The sequence below is a fragment of the Mus caroli genome, unplaced genomic scaffold (genome assembly GCF_978045245.1).
Source record: "Mus caroli unplaced genomic scaffold, Mus_caroli_1 scaffold_7, whole genome shotgun sequence".
In the NCBI taxonomy this organism is placed as follows: domain Eukaryota; kingdom Metazoa; phylum Chordata; class Mammalia; order Rodentia; family Muridae; genus Mus; species Mus caroli.
Genome location: NW_028227262.1, coordinates 120,306,649 through 120,331,381, shown reverse-complemented (window position 1 = coordinate 120,331,381; position 24,733 = coordinate 120,306,649). Strand labels below are relative to the sequence as shown.

General features: G+C 45.5%; 1 protein-coding gene across 6 annotated transcripts; it reads left to right on the top strand.

Moving 5' to 3' along the window:
* The first annotated feature begins 1,039 nt into the window (after positions 1-1,039).
* On the top strand, positions 1,040-24,415 carry Garin1b (golgi associated RAB2 interactor 1B). 6 transcript variants are annotated; one of them, XM_021164820.2, is made up of 9 exons: positions 1,040-1,152; positions 5,519-5,621; positions 6,496-6,889; positions 8,108-8,292; positions 11,747-11,999; positions 14,656-14,777; positions 19,059-19,093; positions 22,360-22,527; positions 23,914-24,415. In XM_021164820.2, exons 3-9 carry the CDS (start codon positions 6,641-6,643, stop codon positions 23,925-23,927), a joined length of 1,026 nt encoding a protein of 341 aa, XP_021020479.1. In that variant the 5' UTR covers positions 1,040-1,152; positions 5,519-5,621; positions 6,496-6,640; the 3' UTR covers positions 23,928-24,415. The 6 variants fall into 6 exon arrangements, with proteins under 6 accessions (XP_021020479.1, XP_021020478.1, XP_021020477.1 ...); XM_021164819.2 differs by having other exon boundaries at positions 1,041-1,152; positions 19,056-19,093; XM_021164818.2 differs by having other exon boundaries at positions 1,041-1,152; positions 19,050-19,093.
* Positions 24,416-24,733: the final 318 nt, after the last annotated feature.

Sequence of the window (24,733 nt, the reverse complement as noted above, 5' to 3'; positions counted from 1 at the left end):
CGTGGGTGTGGGTGTGGGTATGTGTCTGAATTCTGACCAATAGAAATTCTGACCAATAGAAATTCTGACCAATAGAATGTGAGTAAAACTGATTATGTCATTTCTAGGCCATCCTTGTAAAAGGAGTGTGTGTGTGTGTGTGTGTGTGTGTGTGTGTGTGTGTGTGTCCCCTATCCTCTTCTGGATGACCAGAATGCAAGTGTGATACCAGGAGCCAGTGCAGCCACCTTGGGACTCAAAGGTGAAAACCACATGACAGAGATAATGGGACAGCTTTGGACTACCTATCCTTGTGAGAGAAAACTTAAAATTGTGTTTTGTTTAATCACTAGATAGGGGATGCTTTGGCTATAACCTAAATAACTTTGTCATTACGTTATTCCTCTTTGTTGGTACTTATTTATATCTTTATAATTTTATATTTTATATCCATATTTTGTTTATTGAGACAGGGTTTCTCTGTGTAGCCCTGGCTGTCCTGGAACTCACTCTGTAGGGCTGGCCTTGAACTTAGAGATCTCCCTGCCTCTCTGAGTGCTGGGATTAAAAGCATGCACATCATTGCCTGGCTTATACCCACATTGTAAACCATACTTTTAGCAAGTTGATCAATGAATTTTTTTCTTTTTTTCTTTCTTTCTTTCTTTATTTATTATATTTAAGTACACTGTAGCTGTCTTCAGACACTCCAGAAGAGGGAATCAGGTCTTGTTACAGATGGTTGTGAGCCACCATGTGGTTGCTGGGATTTGAACTCCGGACCTTCGGAAGAGCAGTCGGGTGCTCTTACCCACTGAGCCATCTCACCAGCCCAATGAATTTTTTTCTATTAGCTAATATGTTCACTTACTTTACTGTGCTTAATGTTTTAAGATTATTTTTGCTACTATTACAATTGAATGAACCTCAGGCTGTCCATAGAATTCTGCAGCCACATTCTTTTCTCTTCAACATTCTTTCTACACTGTTCCATCATCTTGTGACATCTAAAAGTGCTGAGAAGTCTGAGGCCACCCTGCCTTCTTTGCTCAGTGATCTGTCACCTTCATTTTTCTGGATCTTTGCAGTCTAATGCTTCTATTTTTATTCCAGTAACTTAGGAATTTCTTAAAAGCCATTCCTGCCTCTCTCATATACTTACCTTGGAACATGGTGAGTCCAGTTGTGTTGCCATTTTGTTTTATTTCAGATATAGCTTTATTCCCATTTTTGTGTACTTTTTGTTCAGTTCCATTCATTTTTCTATTCAGAGGGAGCTCTAGCCATGCTGGGTCGACGTGTCACACTGGTTGATGTCCCTCCAGTCACTATGTCTTTTCACCCCCTCTGTGGCCTTCCACGGGATGTCCCCAGGTCTGTCACCCACATCACTGACACATTTTTTCTATCATGACAACTATAGCCCTGGCCCGGCTAGCTCAGTTGGTAGAGTATGAGACTCTTGCCTGCGTGGGGTCCTTTCTCCCTCTGCCCTCTTCCCGTATCTCAGGGGCTGAGAGTCTCGCCCTGGGGCCCCATTCTGTTCTCAGTTCCTCTGCCGTATCCAGCGTGGGATGCTGGAGGCTGAGAACCTTGTACAGAGGCTGCCCCTTGTCCACCACCCGCCGTGTGGGGTCAGTGGCTTCACACAGCCAGATGTCCACTTGGGGCCTCGTGGTAGTCCTCCTGCCCAGAGCACAGGAACTCTGGCAGGATGCGGCATTCAATCCCTACCCCCTCTTCCCCTATACCCACAGCCCCACATAGTCCCTCATGTGACTTTAAGAATTTAGGAGTTGGAAATGCAGGGCAGACACTTGTCAAGTATTTTCTCCTGTTTTGTGGAATCACTTCTCTTGTGATCTACAGTCATCTGTGTATTTTCCTTGAGGGGAGAGAGAGTTCCTTGTACAGATCCCAAAGTAGAGCTTTACTAAAAATAATAACTAATTTAATTTAAAAAGAAATATTTGTCTTGAATTTAAAGTTTTTAGGTATAACTTCTATTTCATAACAAGTTAATGGCTGGAGAACTGACCTAAATAATAAGGAACTAGGCAAACTCAGCAGCCTGCAGGGCAGCTCACTGATGCTTTTATGACAGTATACTAAGGAAAAGACTTTACTGGATTAAAAATAAACTAAGGGGGAGATGAGCTGCTGGGTCGGATGCTGATTGTGGTAAGCCAAAGGAAACAAGAATTTTAGTTACTTAGGGAAATGGTGATGTGTCCTTAGGTGAGATAAGATGAGAATATGTGAACACAAACATAGTATTGACTAAACAAAATAAATGATTAAAACAAGTTTGTGAAGCAATAGAGCAGGAGACCAGTTACTGCGGATGGCCCTGTTAATCCTAATATACAGCAACTAGAGGCAGAGAGTCAAAAGTTCAAAGTCATCGATCATCCTCAACTACACAGTGAGTTCAAGCCAGTCTGGATACCTGAGACTTCAAAACCAAATCAAAACTAAAACCCCTACCCAGCATTTTGGTTTTACACACACCTATACTCACACATACAATACACTGTTTTTACAATGTTCTCCAAAAAATAGGAGTATGCTGGCCTTTTAAAAAAAATTGTCTAAGGGCTCGAGAGGTTGGTGCTAAAGCACTTAGTATTTGCAAGGCTCTGAATTCAATCCCCAGTAACACACACATACATGCACACACACACATGCACGGGCACATGCATACAAGCATATACACATGAACACACACACACACACAGCTTTGCATTTTCTAATATTCTCAGAGACTATGTACTGTTTGTGAAACAAAGGGTGTTTTACATTGTAATAGCTTTAAAGAGAGCAGATTGATTCCCAAAGATAATAACACTTAAGGTTCCTTTATTCACACAAACACCCTGGAGCCTCTAGACATTTAGAAATATATAGATTTTAGAGCTAAGCTTGCTAGTTTACTCCAGTAATCCCAGAATTTAGAAGACTGAGGCAGGAAGACTGCCATGTGTGCAAGCACTGTTGACTACATAATGAGCTCCAGGGCAGCCTGGGCTAGAGTGTCATCCTGTCTCAAAATAATCTTTTTGTGTACTGAAAATGAAACCTCATACTTAGGATAGTGCTTCACTGTGAGTCACGCCCACCACCCTGGGATGATTTTGTGTCCTACTATTATTGGGCTTTTACTTTATCCCTTAGTCCAGGTATCTTTCCTATAGTTAAAACAACACCACAACGCCATTTTAGCCACTTGGCACAGTGTAGTGACATTACCCATACTCACTATGGTGTAGCCACCATCCCCTCCTCCCAGCACGACTCACATTCCTAAACAGAAATTCTGTATCTATAAAACATCAATTCCATGTTCCTCTCTGACTAACCTTTACAAAAATATTCTTGCAGGGCTTGGTAATATATACCTTTAATCCCAGCACTTGGGAGGCAAAGGCAGGCAGGATCTTTGTGAGATTGGGTCTAGCCTGGTCTACAGAGTGAGTTTCAGGACAGTCAAGGCTACATACTGAGACACTGTCTTATAAAAAAAAAAACAAAACTGAAGATAGAAGAGAAGGAAGGAAGGAAGGAAGGAAGGAAGGAAGGAAGGAAGGAAGGAAGGAAGGAAGGAAGGACATTAGTTTAAAAATAACATTTCTTAAGTGGCACAAAGTCTGGACCTAGAACCAACTGGACCCCAGATATTCTGGTTACTTTGAACAAGTGTCAGAATGTGTCCCTCTAGAAGTCACCACAGCAATCATCAGATGTGCAAAGAATGGTGATCATGGTAATCCCAGTGCCGTGTAACACAGGAGGAGCACAAGGCAGCGTTTTCTGGTGTTGGAGGACCCAGTTACACTCCCCAGAAGCTATACCTTTGTCATGCTGAGGTTCAGATAGCCTGTAAGTTAACTTTATTTCCTTATCGCCTAGAACTATAGGGAAATAATGCTGTCGTTTGCTGTAAAGTCATTCCTGAAGAGTGAGCAGGAATTTTATTATTAGTAACACCAGCCTGACTCAAGTTTGACTCCATCTAATTTTAAATATCCAAATTTGGGTTGTGGGGATGGTTCAGCAGGTGAAGAAAGGTGCTTGCTGCAGAGGCTCAATCCCTGGGCCCCCACATGGTGGCAGAAGAGAGTGCCTTGCCCTCTACTTGCACACTACAGCAGCACCCCATGTTTATACCTACATACAAATGAATAAATACACTCAAAAATATTCCTAATTTTCATAAAATTTCACAACTCAGCACTGGAATGAAAGTTTTATTCTGGGAGAGGGAGGGCGGGGTTAGGGAGGGAGGTGGTCACGGAAGAGGGTATGCCTTCTCCTTACAATGGTTCCTCACAAAAAGTTCACTTGAGCTATGTCTGTAATAGACTAGTCACATGGCCTAACCTAGCTGCAAGGGAAGCCATACAATGTACTCTATTCCAGATGGCCTATGCCCAAGTAAATGTCAGTAATTCTACACTAAAGAAATGGCTATCAAATGGATATACTGTGCATGTCCAGAAGAATTTTTGTTGTTGTTTTTGTTTTGTTTTGCTTTGTTTTTCAAGACATGGTTTGGTTTCTCTGTGTACTCTTGGCTATCCTAGAACTTACTCTGTAGACCAGGCTGACCTTGAATTTACAGAGATTCTCTCCTGCCTCTGCCTCCCAAGTGCTGGAATTAAAAGCATGTGCCACCACTGCCTTACCAAGAAAAAAAGTGTTTAATATTGAGGGGTTTTTTTTTTTTTTGGTCTTTCTATTTTCTTCCTTCTTTTCATAATTGTAGACAATATTGTGCTTAACAGAAAAAATTGGAGAAGTATTAGGGTTTGCAAGCATCTGTTAAATAGTTATTAAAATGATTCAAAGCGCTGAGGGTGGAAGGCTAGTGAGAACATGGAGTGCTTCAGTGCTAACTGAAAAAGGAGCACAGCTTTTTAATGGCTGTTACTTTTATACCACGGTTTTTCAGTTCCTAGGGGAATGCAAACCACAGGGTGTGGTTTATGATGCTATCCTTAAAGATCTTACCATGGGGGGACATTTTTCCCCACATAGTAAGCAAAAGAAAATGAGGAAGGTGAGTTAGACATTTCACTGCTACTCTGGGAGTTGTGACAAGGGTTTGGGTAGGTGTAGCCTTGTGGCTATGGAAGAGGGCTAGCAGAACAAGACTGAGAAAGCCTTCGGTCCCTCTGCCCCTCTCTGACTTTATGATGAAATACAGGAATAACATCCAGCTCTGTCCTTTGCATATCTCTTTTCTAAACCATCTTTCTAAATTTATTGCATTTGACCTTGATGGTGACACATTAACCAATCCTAGAATTGTGTTCAAGTTAGAATACCATTTCTCCTTACATTGACTCTGATTGGTGATCAGTCTGCTTGGCTCTTTGACCCACTCCACACCCAGGAATTTAGATTTTTTTTTTTTTAATTCTTCTGGCTCTTGGGGAGATCCACAGTCACTGAGATGGGTGTGTAATGCTGCCCCTCCTAGCTGGTACCCATAGTCAGCCTTGTCGTCAGAAACTAATTATTGCTCCTGATCCTTCAGTTTTGACCTCCGAAGGGAGAAAACTGCAGCTGCAACCAGCCAGCCATAGCAGCCAGAGAGCAGGCACTAGTAGCTCTCCTGGAAGCAGAAATGGTTCTTGCACGTAAGCCAGGGTGTGGGAGGTCGGGAGGAGGCTCACATGCTAAGCCAGGGGGTGAGGGAGTGGGGGGGGTGGTGATCACATCACGTGAGGCTCTGGAAATTAGTTTTGAATACACATCAGCTTTTCATACTGTTTAGAATAGTTTACACTAAGAGAGTAAGGGAAGAGGCCAGCAAGATGGCTTAGTGGTGAGATGTCCCCGCAGATAAAGGTGTGTACTTACCGCCAAGCCTGATGGTCTGATAGGAGGGAATTTATTTTCATAAGTTGTCCTCTGATTTTCACATGCACTGTGGCACACTTGCACCCATTCGTACACACACACACACACACACACACACACACACACACCAATCAACCAATCAACCAAATGAAAAGAGGGGAGTATGAACTACATGCTGCACATTCATGAACTCAGGAGGTTAGGGCATAATACAACAAGTTCAAGACCTGTGTGGGCTGGGAATATAGTTTGGTGGTAGGGCTCATTCTGCATGTATGGGTCCCTGGGTTTAATCCTCAGTAACACACAAACACACACACACACCACCACCACCACCACTACCACCACAGACACAGACACACACACACACCATCATCCACCCACTCACATACACACACACACACACACACACACACACACACACACGTGCGCGCTCGAGAGGATTGAGAGACAGGAAGGGCCTTCCTTCTGGGCAGCGGCGGAAGCATCCTAACAGTCCTTGCTTCCTGCCCGCCTCAGGGTTTCCCAGCAAGTTCCGTGAACGCTCCAAGGGGGCCCCTGAGAAGGACTTGGGATGTCAGTAAGTGCAGCCATGAGCATCACTGGCCCAGGAGGAAATGGGAGGCTCCTCCTCATTTCCCTTTCTTGCAGGCCTGCTGTGGTTTTTCATGATGTCATCCATTCATCATTGTGAGCTGACCGGCTGCCCCTTAGGCCTTGGCCAGCTGCCCATGATCAGAAGGGAAGAGACAGATCCCAGGACAACAGTGCAGAGGGCCCCTGAGCATGTGCAGACATGATGACATCAGTTCCACCTAGAAAGTCTTGGTGGACATCGAAGAAGACAGTAAAAGTGATAAGATCATATCCAACCTTCCCTTCCTTGAATGCCTGGGAGAAGTTCAGGGGCCTCTTGCCTGTGGATGGGGAAACGAACCCTGGAGTGGGCCTGGGAGTGGAGGAAGGACTACTCTGCCAGATGGTTCATTCTCCTGAATTCAATCTGTTTCCTAACTCCGTGGTGTTCGAAAGCAACTTTGTTCAGGTACTCTTGCGTGTGATTCAGAACAACGCTGCTTGATTCTTCTAAACCTGTTCCCAAGATGTAACCAGAAGAGTCACCCCTAGAACTGCAGTGGAGGGTAAACTGAGGCAGGAGAGCTAGCAGGCCTGAGACACAAGGCTGACCAAGGTTTCTCCTGTAGGTGTACACTCAGTGAGCAAGGTCCGGCATTCCTTGCTGAGTAGGGAATTAGGTATTGGAACTCCTAATTTATGCCATTCTCAGGTCTGTCACCTGAGGCCAAGTTAAGGCAGTCAGTATTGGTTGGCAAAGAATAGGACCTAGGGGCCCAGAGAAACCTGAGCTTAGAGTGCAGGCTCTGCTCACTGGTGGGGAGGTACCATTGTGCATGGAACCTGTACAAATCTGTTTAAACACAACAAGCGAAGTGCATGGTCTAGTGGGTGCTTGGTGTGTTTTCAATCTCCCTCTATCTCCTGACCTCCCCTTGGGCCAGACAGAACCTAGAATAAATAGAAGGGCCGTGAGGATGGGTGTTTTCTAAGCAAAGTGGGGAAGTTGTCAAGGGGAGATCCACAGACACAAAGTAGATGCCAAGGAAGTTTTGGATGATTGTTCTTGCTCTTGCGTTAATAGTGGGCTCTTAAGTCCTATTGGAGAAATGCACATTGGTGGCTAAAGTCTGTAATGCCAGCACTCAGGAGGCTGAGGCAGGAGGATGCCCTTGAGAATGAGACTAATCTGGGCTATAGAGTAAGACCCTTTTTTGTTTAAATATAATAATAAAATGATGATGATAGTAATAATAATAATAAAATACTCAGAAGCCCTACTAAAGTTTTTAGACCAGTACAGATTAAAACACATGTCTGAACACAGCAGTATCCCTCATTTCCAAGGGACATTTGGCAATGTCTGAAGACATTTTCAGTTGTCAGAATTTGGGTGGGAGTTTGCTATAAGCATCTCTGGAGACAGAGGCTAAGGACACTGCCAAACACTCCACAATACAGCATAATCCTCCTCTCACAAAGAAGCTGAGTGGCTACCACAGTATGACTTTAATCCCAGCACTTGGGAGGCAGAAGCAGGCAGAACTCCCTGGTCCTGCTATACATAGTGAGTTCTAGACCAGGCAGAGCTATCAAAACCAAAATTAGTGCTGAGTGAAGAAACCCGGCTAAAACATCTTGCTGCTTTTGCCAAATGTTCAGGCTGGGCCTGGGGGCTGCATTGCAGGTCAGAAGGAGCAGAAACTGGAAAGAAATCTATAAGGCTTCCAACACAATGGCCCTTGGGGTGACCTCCTCCGTACCTTGCCTTCCCCTTCCGAACATCCTCCTTATGGCCAGAGTCAAATGGCATCAGGGGCAGAGCCAGACATGGAACAGACCATCCAGAGCGCCAAGCATCAACCTGAAGAGGTAAACAACACAGAGGGGAACGACGGACCAGACGGGTAAAGGGCAGATCCAAGGGGAGGCTACCTGTTAAATTCAAAGATGGGGTGAAACTGGGACATCTTTGCAATGATGTTGATTGGGATTTTTGGTTTGTCGGTTTTGCTTTGTTTTGGAAAGAACACAATCTCTTATTGCTCAGGCTGGCCATGAACCCATTATGCAGTAAAGGCTGGCCTTGAACTCTTGGCCCACCTGCCTCCCCATTCTGAGTGCTTGGATTACACAATGATTACACAATAGCACTACCATGCCCAGCTATTAACTGCTCTAGACCTCAGTAACCTGAGATCGGTGGGGGTCCAGGGAGGTAGTTCAATCAGTAAAGAGCATGCTATACAGACAGGAGCTCTACCTCTAGAACCCATGTTTTAAAAAAAAGATGGGTATAGTGGTGCACACGTGTAATCCCAGCACTGGGGAGGTGGAGATGGGTGGAGATGGGCATTTGCAGCCCACCCAGCCTAGCCTAACTAATAGAATAAGCTCCGCAGGCATGTGCATACACATCTCCCCAAACATGTATACATGCAGACAGGTTGGGGGTGAGGAGATGTCTGAGCTGGACAATGGCATGATGCACATGAGTATCTGAGTTTGTGTCCTCAGCAGCCATGCAAAAACCAGACAGAGTATAGTGTGTGCCTGTAACCCCAGGGTTAAGGGATAGAGTAAGAGAGGTGGGTTCTAGGGACTGGCAAGTAACAGCCAGTCTAGACAGGAGAAAAGCCATGAGCTCCAGGTTCAGTGAGAAATGTCTCAGATATTTTTGGTGGAGGTTTTTGAGTGACTGTCTCCCCAACTCTCTAGCCTACTTGCTTCCTCAGGGGTGCCTTTCTCTTTATTTTTTTAAAAATATTTTTAAATGATTTAGTAATTTTATTTTATGCATGTGACTGTTTTAACTGTGTGAACATCTGTATACCACGTGTGTGCCCATGGCCTGTGGAGGTTGGAAGGTGTCAAATCTGCTGGTATTGGAGTTACAGATGGTTATGAATCACCACGTGATTTCCCAGTTCTCTTCAAGAACAACAAGTGCTCTTTTTCTTTCTTAAGAAACTGTGCCTATAAAATACGGTGGGGGCACTGGAGAGATGGCTCAGTGGTTAAAGTCACGGCTTTCTCTTGGTGGCAGTTAATAACTGTCTGTAATTCCAGTCTCAGGGGATCAGACATTCTTTTCTGGATTCTGTGGGTACTGTATACATATGGTTCACAGACATACACGCACACAGAATCCCCATGCACACACTCACATGCATACAGACTCCACATAAAATTTTATTTATTTTTTCTTTTTTTTTAATATTTTTATTACATATTTTCCTCAATTACATTTCCAATACTATCCCAAAAGTCCCCCATAGTGCCCCCCACTTCCCTACCCACCCATTCCCATTCTTTTGGCCCTGGCATTCCCCTATATTGGGGCATATAAAGTTTGCAAGTCCAATGGGCCTCTCTTTCCATTGATGGCCGACTAGGCCATCTTTCGATACATATGCAGCTAGAGACAAGAGCTCCAGGGTTCTGGTTAGTACATCATGTTGTTCCAACAATAGGGTTGCAGATCCCTTTAGCTCCTTGGGTACTTTCTCTAGCTTCTCCATTGGGAGCCCTGTGATACATCCAATAGCTGACTGTGAACATCCACTCCTGTGTTTGCTAGGCCCCGGCATCGTCTCACAAGAGACAGCTATATTTGGGTCCTTTCAGCAAAATCTTGCTAGTGTATGCAATGGTGTCAGCGTTTAGAAGCTGATTATGGGACGGATCCCTCACATAAAATTTTAAACGAGACATGGTGGCACATGCCTTTAAACCCAGCACTCAGGAGGCAGAGGCGGGTGAATCTCCGTGTGTTCAAAGCCAGCCTGTTCTGCATAGTGAGTTCCAGGTCAGAGCTCTCTAGAGAGACAGTGTCTCAAAAGTAAAGATACAAACATTTTTTTTTTTTTTAAACAATGGGCTTCAATAGAGGAGGACAGAGATGCTGACACTCGGCTTCCATGCATCAGCACATGCACGGGCAAACATGGTGAGCATGCACGCATATAACACACACAAGTCAGGTGAGACACGGCAGGTCTTTCGCTGGAAGCACAGATGGTTTGGGCAAAGGGAAGTTTTCCATGGACAGGGGTGGAGGGCTGTCTCCAAGCACATTTACCTCCTTGCCTCGCTCTTCTAATTTAGCAGGAAACCTTTGGGCCTCTGGGTAAGCGGTATTGAGGCAGTGAGACCTGGTAGGTGGAGCTGCTTGGAAGAGGCGTGCTCTCTTCAGTCCTGGGTGTACAACTAACTAGACTCGATTTCTGTGTCACAAGTCACTGGCTGCAATTTTCCTCTATAAACAGTGGACTAAGCCCTACTTAAGGCTGTAGCATAGTATGATGTTTGTGATAGAATTGCCCTGCTTGATCTCTGGGCTTTGTTTCATTCTCCTTTCTGTTGCTGGGATCAAATGCCCTAGCCAAAAAGCAGGTTAGGGGAGAAAAGGTTTATTTGGACTTACATTTCCAGGGGGGTGGGGGTGGGGGGCCTAGAGTCCACCATGACGGAGAAGGGGAGGTCACGGTGGCAAGAACAGAAAGCTGACCGATCACATTGCATCTAAACAGGAAACAGAGAACAGGAAGTGAAGCCTGGCTATAAAACCTCAAAGCTCTTCCCCCCTCTTCCCACCAAAGTAAAGTACTTTCTCCAACAAGACAGCCTTCTAAAGGTTCCATAGCCTTCCCAAATAGCACCACTAGCCAGGGGCCATGCATTCAAACAAATAAGCCTCTGGGGCATATATTATATATTATCATATATCATATATCAATTATATTCAAGCCACAAAAGACCTCCTTACACAATCTGAAAACCATCTCAAGAATTTCTAGATGATACCAGAGGTCTAGAAAACCCCTTATTCCTCCAAGCTACCTCCTGCTGGAGCTCTCCATTATGATGCTCGTATACCTGTAACAAGTACTGCCCACTGCAGGTGACTAATAATAGATCTAAGCCAGGTCCTTGAGCCAGCAGTCTAGGGTTCATGGAGGTTAATGAATGAACAAGCTACACAGGTGGGATTTTCAAGAAGGAAATGACAAAACCCCATGTCTCCAACAACCTTATTCTTGAGCTGCATCTGTGGCATGGGATCCCTGGATGCTGGCCTGAAAATCACGGCCCGGGTAAGAGAAGCAGATGCCAGGGTTGCAGCCCACATCTAGTGAATCTAAATCTTTGGGATTATCTTGGAAATGCTGCATCTTAATTAAGCGCCGCCCCAAGGAAATCTCCTTTCCTCTGAGTTTGAGCACCATTAGCTACCACCACCCTGCTACCCCTAAAAGTTCCCCATCCTTGAAGAGACGCACCAGAAGTGATGGGGTGATCCAGGTGTTGTCTTCTATGCCTTTAGCATTCTCCCTTTGAAGTTTGTGGAGCTCCAGATCTGGGACGACCAGGAACGCGTCCTACGGTTGAGGACAGTCACCGAGAAAATCTACTATCTGAAGCTCCATCCCGACCATCCTGAGACTGTTTTCCACTTTTGGATCCGCCTGGTTCAAATTCTGCATAAGGGTCTGTCCATCACCACCAAGGACCCTACCATCCTTGTCACTCACTGCCTGGTACCCAAGAGCCTTTGCAGCCCAGGTGGAAAGACTGAGGTAAGAAGTCCCCATTGCTAGTCTTCAGCCAAGATCAGATTTGGAGGAGGGTGACCTCTGAACAGCTGCTGCTGAGTGTCCTGTGTAGGTGCCCTCAGGTTTAACTCTGCTCCACACACAGTAGCACTTATAAGCACAGCACAGCCCTTGCTAAGTACATGTGCTTCCGTAAATATACACAGCCATGCAAACATCAGCTCTGACTACAGTTCAGTGGAAATGGACAAGAGACACGAGCTCTACCTTTGCCTTTGGGGCTTTTTTTTTTTTTTTTGGTTTGGTTTTTTGAGATAGGGTTTCCTATAGTCCAAGCCGGCCTCGAACTCATTATGTAGCCAAAGCTGACCTTGAAATCTTGAGCCTCCTTTTTCCAGCTGCCAAGTACCAGGCCTACAGACAGGTATGTTCTACCAAGCCAGACCAAAAGAGACTTTTCTGGAGTGTGTGTGTGTGTGTGTGTGTGTGTGTGTGTGTGTGTAGTGGTTGTATGCATTGTGAGGAACATGCAGAGGCCAGAGGAGGACTCCACGTATATTCCTCTACTGCTCTTTGCCTTATTCCTCTGAGATAGAGTATTTCGCTGAACCTGGAGCTTTGGGGATTTTTGCTAGGCTTGTAGCCAGCAAACCCCAGCCATCCTCCGGTCTGCTGGCCCACATCCACCCCAGTGCTAGGGTTAGCAGTGTGCCCGGCAGTGATGGCTCTCTTCAAGGATGCTAGGGATCTGAACTCGGATCCTGACTCTTTAACAAGCACATTTAATGGCCCAGCCATCTCCCTACCCATGAGAAGAGTGTTTGGTTTTTTCATTTTCTATTCTTACCTCTTTTCTGTCTCTATAAAGCCATCTTAGACATTCTGTCGTTTGCTTATTGTTGTTTTTGTAACAATGGGGTCTTAGGTAGCCAAAACTGCTTTTAAATCCCCTGCCTCAGGTGGTCTTAGTGTTGGAATCATAGGACCACCTCCCCTTTGTCTGTGTGTCTACGTGTGTGTATGTCTGTGTGTGTACATGTGTGTGTCTGTGTGTGTGTGCATGTGTCTGTGTGTCTGTGTGTCTGTGTGCATGTGTGTGTCTGTTTGTGTGTGTGTGCATGTGTGTGTCTGTGTCTGTGTCTGTGTGCATGTGTGTGTCTGTTTGTGTGTGTGTGTGTGTGCATATGTGTGTCTGTATCTGTGTGTGTCTGTGTGTGCATTGTGTGTGTGTGTCTGTGTCTGTGTGCGTGTGTGTGTGTGTGTCTGTGTGTGTGTGTCTGTGTGCATAAGTGCACACAAGCTTTGGCACACATGTAGTGGTCAGAGCACAACCTCAGGCATGGATCCTCATCATCTACCTTGTTTGAGACAGCGTCCCTTGTTATTCTCTGTGCACCCCAGGCTTTTTGTGCACCCTCAACTTTTGGGGAATTCTCTTGTCTCTGGTTCCCATCTCACCTTAGGAGTTCTGGAATTTCATCCATGAGTTACTGCATCTGATTTTATATGGCTTCTGGGGCATCGAGCACCTTACTTAACACCCTTTTGTTAGATGTATTTCTACATAATCCACTGTTGTTGGTAATTGTAGGAGTTTTGTTGTGAAACATGATCTGACTCTAAAATCCAGGATGGCCAACAACTCCAGATCCTCCTGCATTAGCCTCCAGTGATTAGATTGCAGACACATATTACCATGCGTGGCTTTAGAACTGTGTGAGGTGTTTTGTTTCAGATGCCAAGAAATCAGGCATGTTCAACAATGGAGATTGGCAAACAGCTTAAGAAAGGTTTTGGGGTGTTTGGGGGGGTGGAGTCTTCAGAGAAACCATGAGAAAACCCAAAGTGTTGGGCCATGTACATAGACTTTTGGTATACAAAAAACAAATAAAACAACAACAGATAAACAAGAAAAGAAGAGGTTACACTTTCTGAGGTAGAATTCAGAAAAGTGAGTGTGCGCAACAGTGAAGTTCTGCAAGCAGCTGTGTCAGGAGGGCGCGTCTAGGAAGTAAAGGGACATTATTCATTAGTGGGATAATTATTCTCCCAATCTCCTTTATATGGCTTCAGGTGAATCCAATTTCCTGACAGGTGGATTCCTGGTCAGGGCATTCATAGGCCCCATTGGGGAAGATCCTTAGGACTCACTGTCCAGCAGAATCAATGAGAACCAGGTTCAGTGGGCAAGCCTGTCTTAGAGTATGGAGTAGAAAATGATAGAGGAAAACACTCATGTGTTCTCATGTGTGTGCATGTGGGCCTATGCACACATACACATAAACAGCTACAAATGCTCTACACATCCACAAAGCAACTGCATATAGGGCTTTTCTTAAAGGAATTGGTGTTTTAAACATTAGCTTCTCATAAGGTATATGTTTAAGTATAAAAACAAGTAGCACTCGCTGTTAAAATTCATATTAACAAGGTAAGCATTCTAAATCTACATTGGCAAGTATGCAATGAGGGCCTTACCTCCAACACACCAATGAGTATTTATACCAAATACTGACAAAGAAAACTGCTTCCTTGAGAGACTTGTATGGCTGCCTATTGGGAGAGTTTGGGTCCCAATGTTTTAGAGTCTAGATAAAGCTTGGTGTTAAGAAAATGCAGAGAGCCCAAGGCTTAACCTCCTGTTGTGTTTGTTTGGGTTTTTTTTTTTTTCTCCATATAGTTAGTGCAGAAGAAATCAAAAGGCCTGCAGCCCAGTGAGAGCCTCACACGTCTGATGGCCCAAGTGGAGAGCGAGACCCTCTCCCAGATCTTTTCCGACTTGCATCAGCAGAAACAGTACAGGTACATGATTTAACTCAGGTTAGCCCATACCACCCTTTTCTGTAGCCCAGGAGGTCCCAGAGGTAAGACCCTCAGTGCAAGAGCACGGTTAGGGATGTGATATACTGTCACACAGTACCTGGTGTCATTGCCATAGTCTTTGTCTCCACACAGCAGGCCAGGCGGTCCTGACTCCAGAAGAGTTATAAAGGAAAATACTTCTTCAGTAATGAAAATGAGTAACAGACATGGATGAATGAAAGCTAAATACTAATCCAGTAACTGATTCTATAGAGCAAAACCACATAACCCCGTAACCACGTAACCCCTTAACCACGTAACCCCGTAACCACGTAGCCACATAGCCACATAGCCACATAACCGTGGCTTTAAACCCTGCTGTATACTGGTTTCATTTCCTCTGACTGGGCCTCTGTCTGGACTTTATAAAGATCCTAAGGTTGTTCCTCCTTGGATGCTCAAGGGTTCAGGCCTGTCTTCTCCGTTCCTGAAGAAACATCCTGTGCCTTTGATGATGCACTATGATATGAGAGACAGGAAGCCAGGTGGTGACTCACGTCCGTCATTCCAGCACTGAAGGGTCCGAGACAAGCCGATTGTTTCGAAGTTGAGCATAGCCCAGGCTGCAGAATGGGTTCCAGACTAGCCTGGGCTACATACAGAGAAGGAAAACCAAAAATAAATTAGTAAACGTCACTAGGAGAGAAAAACAAAGTGACAAAAAGAAGTGTCTCTGTTTTGTTTTAGGATAGGTCTCACGTAGCCCAGGCTGGCCTCAAAGTCCCTATGTAGTTAAGAATGATCTTAACTCCTGACCCTTCTGCCTCCACCTCCCAAGTGGAAACATAAGACAGCTTGTGTCACCATTCCAGGCTATGGAAGGGATATACACCGCCCCCCTCCACCCTGACTCCAGTTTACTGGGGATTGATTGTAGGGCTCAACCTTCCTAGATTTTGCCACTCAGCTATAGCTCAACCCAAGAGGAGCGATTTTTGTTCTAACAGGTACCAGTTAGAACAGCACAGGGTAAACTGACTGGGGTAGTACACTGAAAACCAAGAGAGCTCAGAAGCACTCAGGGTGGGGGTTGAAGGCTCAGAGACCAGTGCCTCGGCTTTCAGTTCTATAGTACTTAAAAGATAATAGTACCAGTCTCACCTGGGTACTGTCGGGATTAAACATGGGCTTAGCATGCATTTCGTCAGGTTGGGAAGGAGATGTGAATGGGATCTCAACAGATCTTAGTGTGCATTACTGACTGTCTCAGGAAAGGTTTAACAGCCAAAGATCGTCACTGTATAATAACATACCAGAAAACTGCAATTAAGAAAGGTTTACCACCCATGGAAGGAGTTACAGAGACAAAGTTTGGAGCTGAGACAAAAGGATGGACCATCTAGAGACTGCCATATCCAGGGATCCATCCCATAATTAGCCTCCAAACACTGACACCATTGCATACACTAGCAAGATTTTGCTGAAAGGACCCAGATATAGCTGTCTCTTATGAGACGATGCCGGGGCCTAGCAAACACAGAAGTGGATGCTCACAGTCAGCTATTGGATGGATCACAGGGCCCCCAATGGAGGAGCTAGAGAAAGTATCCAAGGAGCTAAAGAGATCTGCAACCCTGTAGGTGCAACAACATTATGAACTAACCAGTACCCCGGAGCTCTTGTCTCTAGCTGCATATGTATCAAAAGATGGCCTAGTCGGCCATCACTGGAAAGAGAGACCCATTGGACATGCAAACTTTATATGCCCCAGTACAGGGGAACGCCAGGGCGAAAAAGTGGGAATGGGTGGGTAGGGAAGTGGGGGGGAGTGTATTGGGGACTTTTGGGATAGCATTGGAAATGTAATTGAGGAAAATACGTAATAAAAAAATTTTTTTAAAAAAGGAAAAAAAAAGAAAGGTTTACGTAGAATGTCACATTCTGGACTGGTGCTGAGTTCTAACAGAAGAAAGGTATATTGAAATAAGGGTTTGACTGTTTCAAAAAAATCACTGGCTTTGTAGTGCAAGCTGGTCTGAAACCTTAAGTAACTAGAGAGATGACCTTGAACTCTAGATCCCCTTAAATGCTAGAATTACAGGCATGTGGCATAGTACCTGGCTTCTCTGTTTTGTTTTTGAAATAGGGTCTCACCATGTTGGCAATGCTGGCTCAGAATTCAGGAAATCCCTCCCTGCCTGAGACATAACCACAATCCACAGCTAACTTCCTATGTAAAGGACACTGTATTAGCTATATTATCGTTATGATAAAATGCCGTAACCAAGACAATTCATATAAAATGAGGTTTACTTGAGCTTATGGCTGCAGAGGACTAGGAGGCCACCATAGCTGGGAGACACAGCAGCTCGTGGCAGGAACCGGAAGCTGAGAGCTCACACTTCCAAACATAAATACAGAGCAGAATCTAGCCAAATTTCACAGAGCTTTTAACACCAAAGCCTGCACCCTGTGACAAACTTCCTCCTACAAGGTTGTACCATTTAAACCTCTCCAAACAGAGCAACAACTAGTGACTGAGTGTTCAGACACTCATCTGTAGGTGTGTGCGCGCACATGTATATTTCTCATTCAAACCACCACAGACCCTTTCGGATATATCTCATGCTGATTTACTGACTGTAATTCAGTCCCATGGCCCAAAACAGCTGAGAACCACACTCTACTTAAAACACAAGCTCAGACAAAATTAAGTGTTCTCAGTCTGAGATGGAGGTACCTGCCTGTACCCAGCACTCACTCAGGTGACTGGGGCAGGAGGGTTCCTGGGAGTTTGAGGCCAACCTAGGCTAACCTGCCTCAAAACAATACCCCAACAAAATTAGGTGCTATATCCCTAGAGTACGTGTGCAGCAGGGTTACGGGGGAATCTGCCACCAATAGCTGGGTCTGCCACCAATATCTGGCTTTTATTCTGGAAGATTAGAGGGAGCTAAGCCCCATTAGAGAAATGAGATCTAGCCAGAAGGAAGGGGTGGGGTTGCAGAGCCAGGCTGTTTGAAAAAAAAAAACAAATAACTGAGACTTTGCCCAGAGAAGGAAACTTAGGGACGGAGCAAGAAGGCCATTGAGTAAGAGAAAATGTAGAAGCAGGCAGAGGCCAGGCGGAGCAGAGCCTGAGAAGCCACATGGAGGGTTTTAGAATTCTAGTGGAAGGGAGCCTTATTTGCATTTTACATATGAAGGCGCTGTGATCTGATTTACATCTGGAAAAATCACTGCAGCTGTGGCCATGACTGTAGCCTGGAAGGGTAGCAGCAGAGACTCAGAAAGACCAGATGAGCAGCTAAACTGGTCCAGACTGGCATGTGCATCACGCAATGGGTCAGGGAGGTTGGAGTGAAAGAGAGCATCCCTTCTGCTTCCCTGTTCCCCCAGTGGCTGCTTTGCTTGGTTTCCCAACACAAACCCCCATGTGATGATGTTCTCACCCTGGCCCTTTCCAGGCTGGCTGCAGTTATCAGGTTTCGCTCCTTAGCAGCCTCACACCACGGAACAGTAGACTGCACACATGGCTGAGATACAAGGTGCAAGATAAGGCCACACCCCTCCTCAGACAAATCAGCGCCCTGGGCTCTGTTCTCTACCCATCTCCATCACTTCCTCTTTCCCTTTTCTCTTCTGGAAACATAATGTGCATCACATCCAACCAGTGCAGCCACAGCTAGCCAATTTCTATCTGTCTCTAAATCTTCTGCATTGGGAAAAGTTTCTTTTTAAAAAAAGAATTATTTTACGTATATGAATACACTGTATCTGTCTTCAGACACACCAGAAGAAGGCATCAGATCCCATCAGATCCCATTACAGTTGAGAGCTACCATGTGGTGGCTGGGAATTGAACTCAGGACTTTTGGAAGAACATTCAGTGCTCTTAACCACTGAGCCGTCTCTCCAGCCCCCAGGGCAAGTCTTAACTAGGGATAAGCTTTGAAAAATTACTTCAGAGCTGAGCGTGTCGCTCAGTGGATAGAACCCTTGTCCTAATATACACAGAGCCTGGAGTTAATCTCCAGCACTGCATAAAGCAAACATGGTGGTGCATGCTGTAATTCCAGCACTCAGGAGGCAGGAGGGTGAGACATTTAAAGTCATCCATGGCTACATAGTGAGTTTGAGGCCAGCCTCAGATACAAAAGACCATAGCTCCAAAAATGAAGATATAAAAGATTATCAACAACAGCAAACTGAGTTCAGTGTTTTTCTCCTTAACTTTTGATCTTTGTTTCCTTGACCCTGAAATGACTGGAGTTCCAGCAGGAGCGAAAAGATGCACATCAACAAGACCAGCTCAGGTAAGGAAGGATGCAGGGTGTGTGCTGGGAGACATAGCTGCTGTGTCATAGGATTCCCCACAATGCATCCTCTGGCCTTCTGGATGCCACCAGGAGTACCATAATATCTCCATGCCATAGTTGGCATCTCTCTGGGCTTTTTGACCACCAAAGGCAATTTGGTACCAAGTCCCAACCATTTATTTATTTGAGATGTTTCTATACTCTTCATTTCCAGTTCCACAGAATGACCCCAGCCAGACCTTTCCCTTACATTGCAGTATTCATTTGTGGATTCACGGATTTAGTCAAAGGTGATCACTGGAGGTTCTTCAAGTGCCGGTCGTACATACCACCTTTTCTCAAAGGGATGGTCATGTGGGGACAGAGCAAGAGCTCCTTTCTAGGCCCCATTCAAAGTTTATGCTGGAGTGACAGGGGCATATGAATGTCCTTCACTCCTTCTAGGACATTGGCTCAAGAAGGTTGGTGTCTAAGCAGAGCCATCTATGATAGGATCAGGGCAGAGTGTGAGAAAACGAGACGTTCTAGAAGGAGCAGCTGCCAAATTCTAGCGTAGCCCAGGTCCTGTGGATGTGGTCCTTCATCAGCTTCCCATCTCTGTCGCCTCACCTGACCACATGCTCTCTGTCACGTATCTACTCCGGCCACATCGGTTGCAGTCAGATTCCAACCATGCTTTCTCATGCCTTAGCCATCCCTCACTCACTTCCTTCCCCGAGGAGCCCCTCTAAGCCCCCTCTCCATCCTAGACCGCATGCTCCTGCCAAGACTTAACTGTCCCCAATGACCTCTCACACTATACTCTGGTTCTCTTATAGGTTAAGGCTTTTTTCTTAATGAATGCTAAATTGCCTCCAAGTCATCTAGAGAAGCAAACACAGCACTCGGGACACCATGGGAGTTCAATAAATATCTAGATCTAAGACCATTGACAAGTTAATTCTCATTCTGGCTCAGGAGGTAGTCAAATCATGATGGCTAAATACTAATCCAGTATAGGAGGAATAAACAGATAAAGGTCTGAGGTCGGAGGGAACGTGGGGGAGAGGAGTGGTTGACTCTTACTTTATGGAAATTAAACAAATGCTAGCAGGATTGGAGAGATGGTTCACCAGTTAGGAACGCTCGCTGTTCTTGCAAGAGAACCTGGGTTCAATTCCCAACTCATATGACAGCTGACAAATGAATGTGACTCTAGTCCTGGGGGATCTGATGTCCTCTTCTGGCCTCCAGGAGCACCGGGCAAGCATGTGGTACACAGACACACATGTAGGCAAAATAGTTATCACATAAAATATAATAAGAAAATCTAAAAAACTTCTGGCAACTGACCCCGTTTTCAACATTAAAAAGACAATCAAGAGTGGCAGAGACAGCGGCAACAAAAACAGTGGCTATTTTAGTCAAGCTTTGGTTAATTGCTGCCATGTAGGCACAAAGCCTGGTATTACTGGTCTTGATTTTCTTCAAGAGTCATCCCAAATCTGAATTTTTTTTTCGAGACAGGGTTTCTCAGTGGAGCCCTGGCTGTCCTGGAACTCACTCTGTAGACCAGGCTGGCCTTGAACTCAGAAATCCATCTGCCTCTGCCTCCCAAGTGCTGGGATTAAAGGCGTGCGGCACCACGTCCGGCTCCAAATGTGAATTTTCAAATCCACACTGCTCACTTTCTCCCGATCTGTGACTGCTTTCTCACAGGCCTTGATCTTTGACATAATGTCAACAACATTTTCTGGTTTTATGTAACATTCGAGCACGTTCACAAATGCACACGCTTTAAACTATTCCGTGAGGTTAGGGGTGAGGAGAGCCGAATGCTCAAGATTATTCTAATGACTGCTGGGGCTGGAGAGAAAAGCTTTAGAATTTCAGGACAGCCACCCAGGGATGCATAGCTGGCATTCCTAGTACTCAGAGAGCTGAGTTGGGAGAAAGGCCTCAAGTTTGAGGCTGGCTTGGTCTATAGAGCAAGTTACAGGATAGCCCTGGGCTACATCGTAAGATCCTTAACACGAAAAAGAATTTCAGGGTATCTAATGTTGGGATGTTCTTAGATTGATTTTAATGAGCCACACTGGGATGTTCTCTGGATCCTGTTTTCTTCCTGGGTCAAGCACTGGCCTGCAAAGGGAAATGATATGCTAGGCTCTTGGGACTCTTGCTGTCTCCTACTGAAATTCATTGGAATTTCTTGATAGAAGGGAGAGGGGGGAGGTGGAGATAACTCAGTAAAGTTCTTGTCTTGGAAGAATGAGGAGCTGAGTTTGACCTCCAGAACCAGTGGGCGGAAGAGATTGTCTCAGTGGTTAAGACTCGTGGTCCAGAGTCTGTCTGGTCCCAGCATCCTCTTGGGGTAGCTCACAACTACCTGTAACCCCAGCTCCAGAGCCCACGGGAGACCTGATGCCTCTGGTTTCTGAGAACCTTCATTCACACAGGCACAGACACAGACACATATACTCAGACACTCACGGCTAGACATTGTAGTGCATGCCTGTAATCCCAGCTCCTGAGAGGCAAAGACAGGAGGAACTGGGAGCTCAAAATCGACCTAGGCTGTGCAAGAGCTCAGAGCTCGCCTGGGGACGGGGATGGGGGAGGAGGGGGGGATGGGGTGTGTGTGTGTGTGTTCAGTCTAGACAACCAGAGGCTCAAAGCTAACCCATGTGCCCCCGTTATCAGGGACACAAGCTGACCCTTGGTCTTGTTAAGATGTTGCTTCTAATTCATTTGACCTCGGCACAGGGCCTTGAGCACATATATTTCTAATTTGATCCCAATTAATGCCAAGGTTTTGGTTACATTCTGAAAATCAAGGGGCAAAGGGTCTAAGAACAGGCTCTGGCTTTGCTCCTCTGGTTTCAAGGCCATTGTCACTTCAGTTGACTGAGTATCCTTAGGGAGACTTATTCAGGTAACCTGCCCCAACTATGTCATTTCTCCATTTACTGAGACTATTTTGTTCAACATCATGTTGTGTTGTGATCAAGAACATGGGCTCTGGAGCCAGGTTGGTTGGCTTTGCATGTTGACTCTGTCTGTCTCTCCATAATGTGGCCATTGGTAAGTTAGCCAGCCTCTGTGGGTCTCAGAGTCCTTATCTGTAAAATGGGGATTGTGGGACAGTTGCCTTTATTTACACTGTTGATGGCAACGATAAAAGGAGCCTGGCATATAATGGCTTTCTCTGCCAAAACTGTTGGCTATTAGCTTCCAGAGAGTGCTGTGAGCGAGAGTGCAAATAAATTCCTTTTCTTAACTAGAGAAAGCTACTCCCTGTGAAGACAGTATCCCCTGTACGTGTGATCTCAACTGGAGGGATGCATTCATGTTCGGAGAATGGGAAAGAGAGAACCCTTCTGGGCCACAGCCCCTCTCACTCCTCAGTACTCTGGCTGCCTCCAGCAGGCCACGGCTGTCCCTAACTGGAGGTATGGTGGTGATGGGGTTGATCTGGTGGCCTTCCTGGGACAGGCTGGAGTTCAAGTTCAGAATCAGGACCCTGTCCTAGGGTCCTCGGAGTGATTCCAAATGCCAGGGGCAGGGGATGAGGCCACAATGACCTCAGCTCTACTCATCTCCCTTGTCTTTGCCTCCGATGATACTGAGTGAAACTCTGTTGGCGTGGTATCTATAAAAACTCCAGAGTCCCCACAAGTGCACCAAAGGACAGACTGTTAAACTGGTGATCTTGGAATGAGAGCCTGTTTTTCTTGCTGTGTGGGGAGGCATAGGTGGATCCTCCTCGAGTTCTGGAGTTCCCGTGGTCCTTCCCATCCTTCTCCTTCCCTGTAGCTCTTGGTGTCTTTCTAACTGATGGTGGTGGAGTACCAAGATGGAAAGGAGCTATCTGGTTGGGCTGGATAAGGGCAAACTTTCCCAAGGTCCTGGCCTTTCTCTTTCCACGCTCCAAGCCTCCCCATCCTGCATTCATTCAACAAGTATTGTGAAGTACCTTCCATGCACTGTGTCTAACAGACAACTAAGTTGTCCCAAGGAAGGTGGGATAATGTGTGTTTTTCTAATTCATAAAAATAAAAAGATTTATTTATTGTATTTATTTTTTTAAAAGCTTTATTTTTAAAGTAATTTTTAAATGAACATACAAAGCGATGGTTTGTTTTGTTGTGGCATTTTTCTGGTTTTCAGTTAGTAACTGTGCAAGCAGTCACTACGCCATTTCACAGGTAGGTGTCATTACACTTTGTTCTCCTGTACCCCAGCCCCCTGCCCTATTCCCACTGCCCCTTTCTTGCTGGTCCCCTTCTCTTTCCCAAATAGGCGCTATTCTGCTTTTCTGTCCCCTGCATCCCATTGCCTCTGTCCTCTCTCTCCTCAGGATGTCTTCCTGCCTTCCCATGATCTCTTTTTCTACTTTCATGATCTACATCCACCACACACATGATCCCACATGCACGTACACCCACACACAACTAAATAAATGAAAAGTTAACATATAAATAAGCACAAACACCGCCTCCGTGGTTTCTCTAAGGTGTCAGTGAGCCACAGCCAAATACAGTCCAAAAACTAAATGGAGATTCACTATTGGAGAGAGGAATCCCAGCCACATAGCTTTTGTTAGAACACAATTGTTTGTTTAATACCTAGGCACATTGATAATATCATATCATGCCTATGAATTAAACTTTATCTGACTCATATATTAGAAGACATGACATTTATATAGTTTGGAGTTATCTGCAGTTTTTAAAAGCCCTACAGACAAAAGCGCCATTATCGTGTCTATGCATTCACAGAAGAGGTTTTCAGGTAACCTATGTGATATTGACTACTTTTCTCTCTGGCACTCACAGGAAACTCTATATGATGCTTCCTTCCCCATTGGGGAGAGTTTATGCGGCCCGCACCAGCACTTCTCTTCAGCATTCAGTTTCTGGGGGGCTCTATTTGAACAAAGGAGAGCAGGAAGTTGCTACTAGGAGCAAACCAGAGTTATCTCAGCAGCACTGACAAGAGCGCCTCCTCATCCCGTGTGTTCTCACCACCGCCTCAGAATACAGCAACCTGCACCCTTGGCCCGGGCGATCAGTCAGGTCGATTGGGGTGCACTGTCCAAAAGTCTGGAGCCTGGAGAAGAGCGATGCAATGCGGCGGCGAGGGAAAGCAAGCCCGGAGGAGCAGGGATACGGAAGCTGGTGGAGGGAGTTGGAGAAGACAGGCAGAAAGAAAAGAAGTAACACAAGGAAACAGAAGAGACCTGGGAGAAAAGCTGAAGAGAACTAGACAGGAAGTACATCTCTGAGAGATGCCCCGCCAAGCGTCTATTTATCTAATTTAAAAAGTAAAGCCATAAACCAAGGAGAGAAGTGTGGTTTCTTCTCTGCTCACATCGCTCTGGTACAACTTCATTCTTCCTCTGCCTGGCTCCCAGTTCAGGCTCTTCAACCTCGCCCTGGGTTGGAAGCTGAGGAACTATCTCTTGTTTGGGTTTTGAAATAGGGGCTCACATATCCCACCTCATGGATGCTGGGGTTACAGGCATTTTCAACCACTTCCGGTTTCTGTGGCGCTGGGGACCAAACGCAGGGCCTCATGCATACTAGGCAAACACTCACCGGCTGAGTTATATCACCAGCCCCACTTAGGAACAATTATTATAGGAACCCGGAAGAT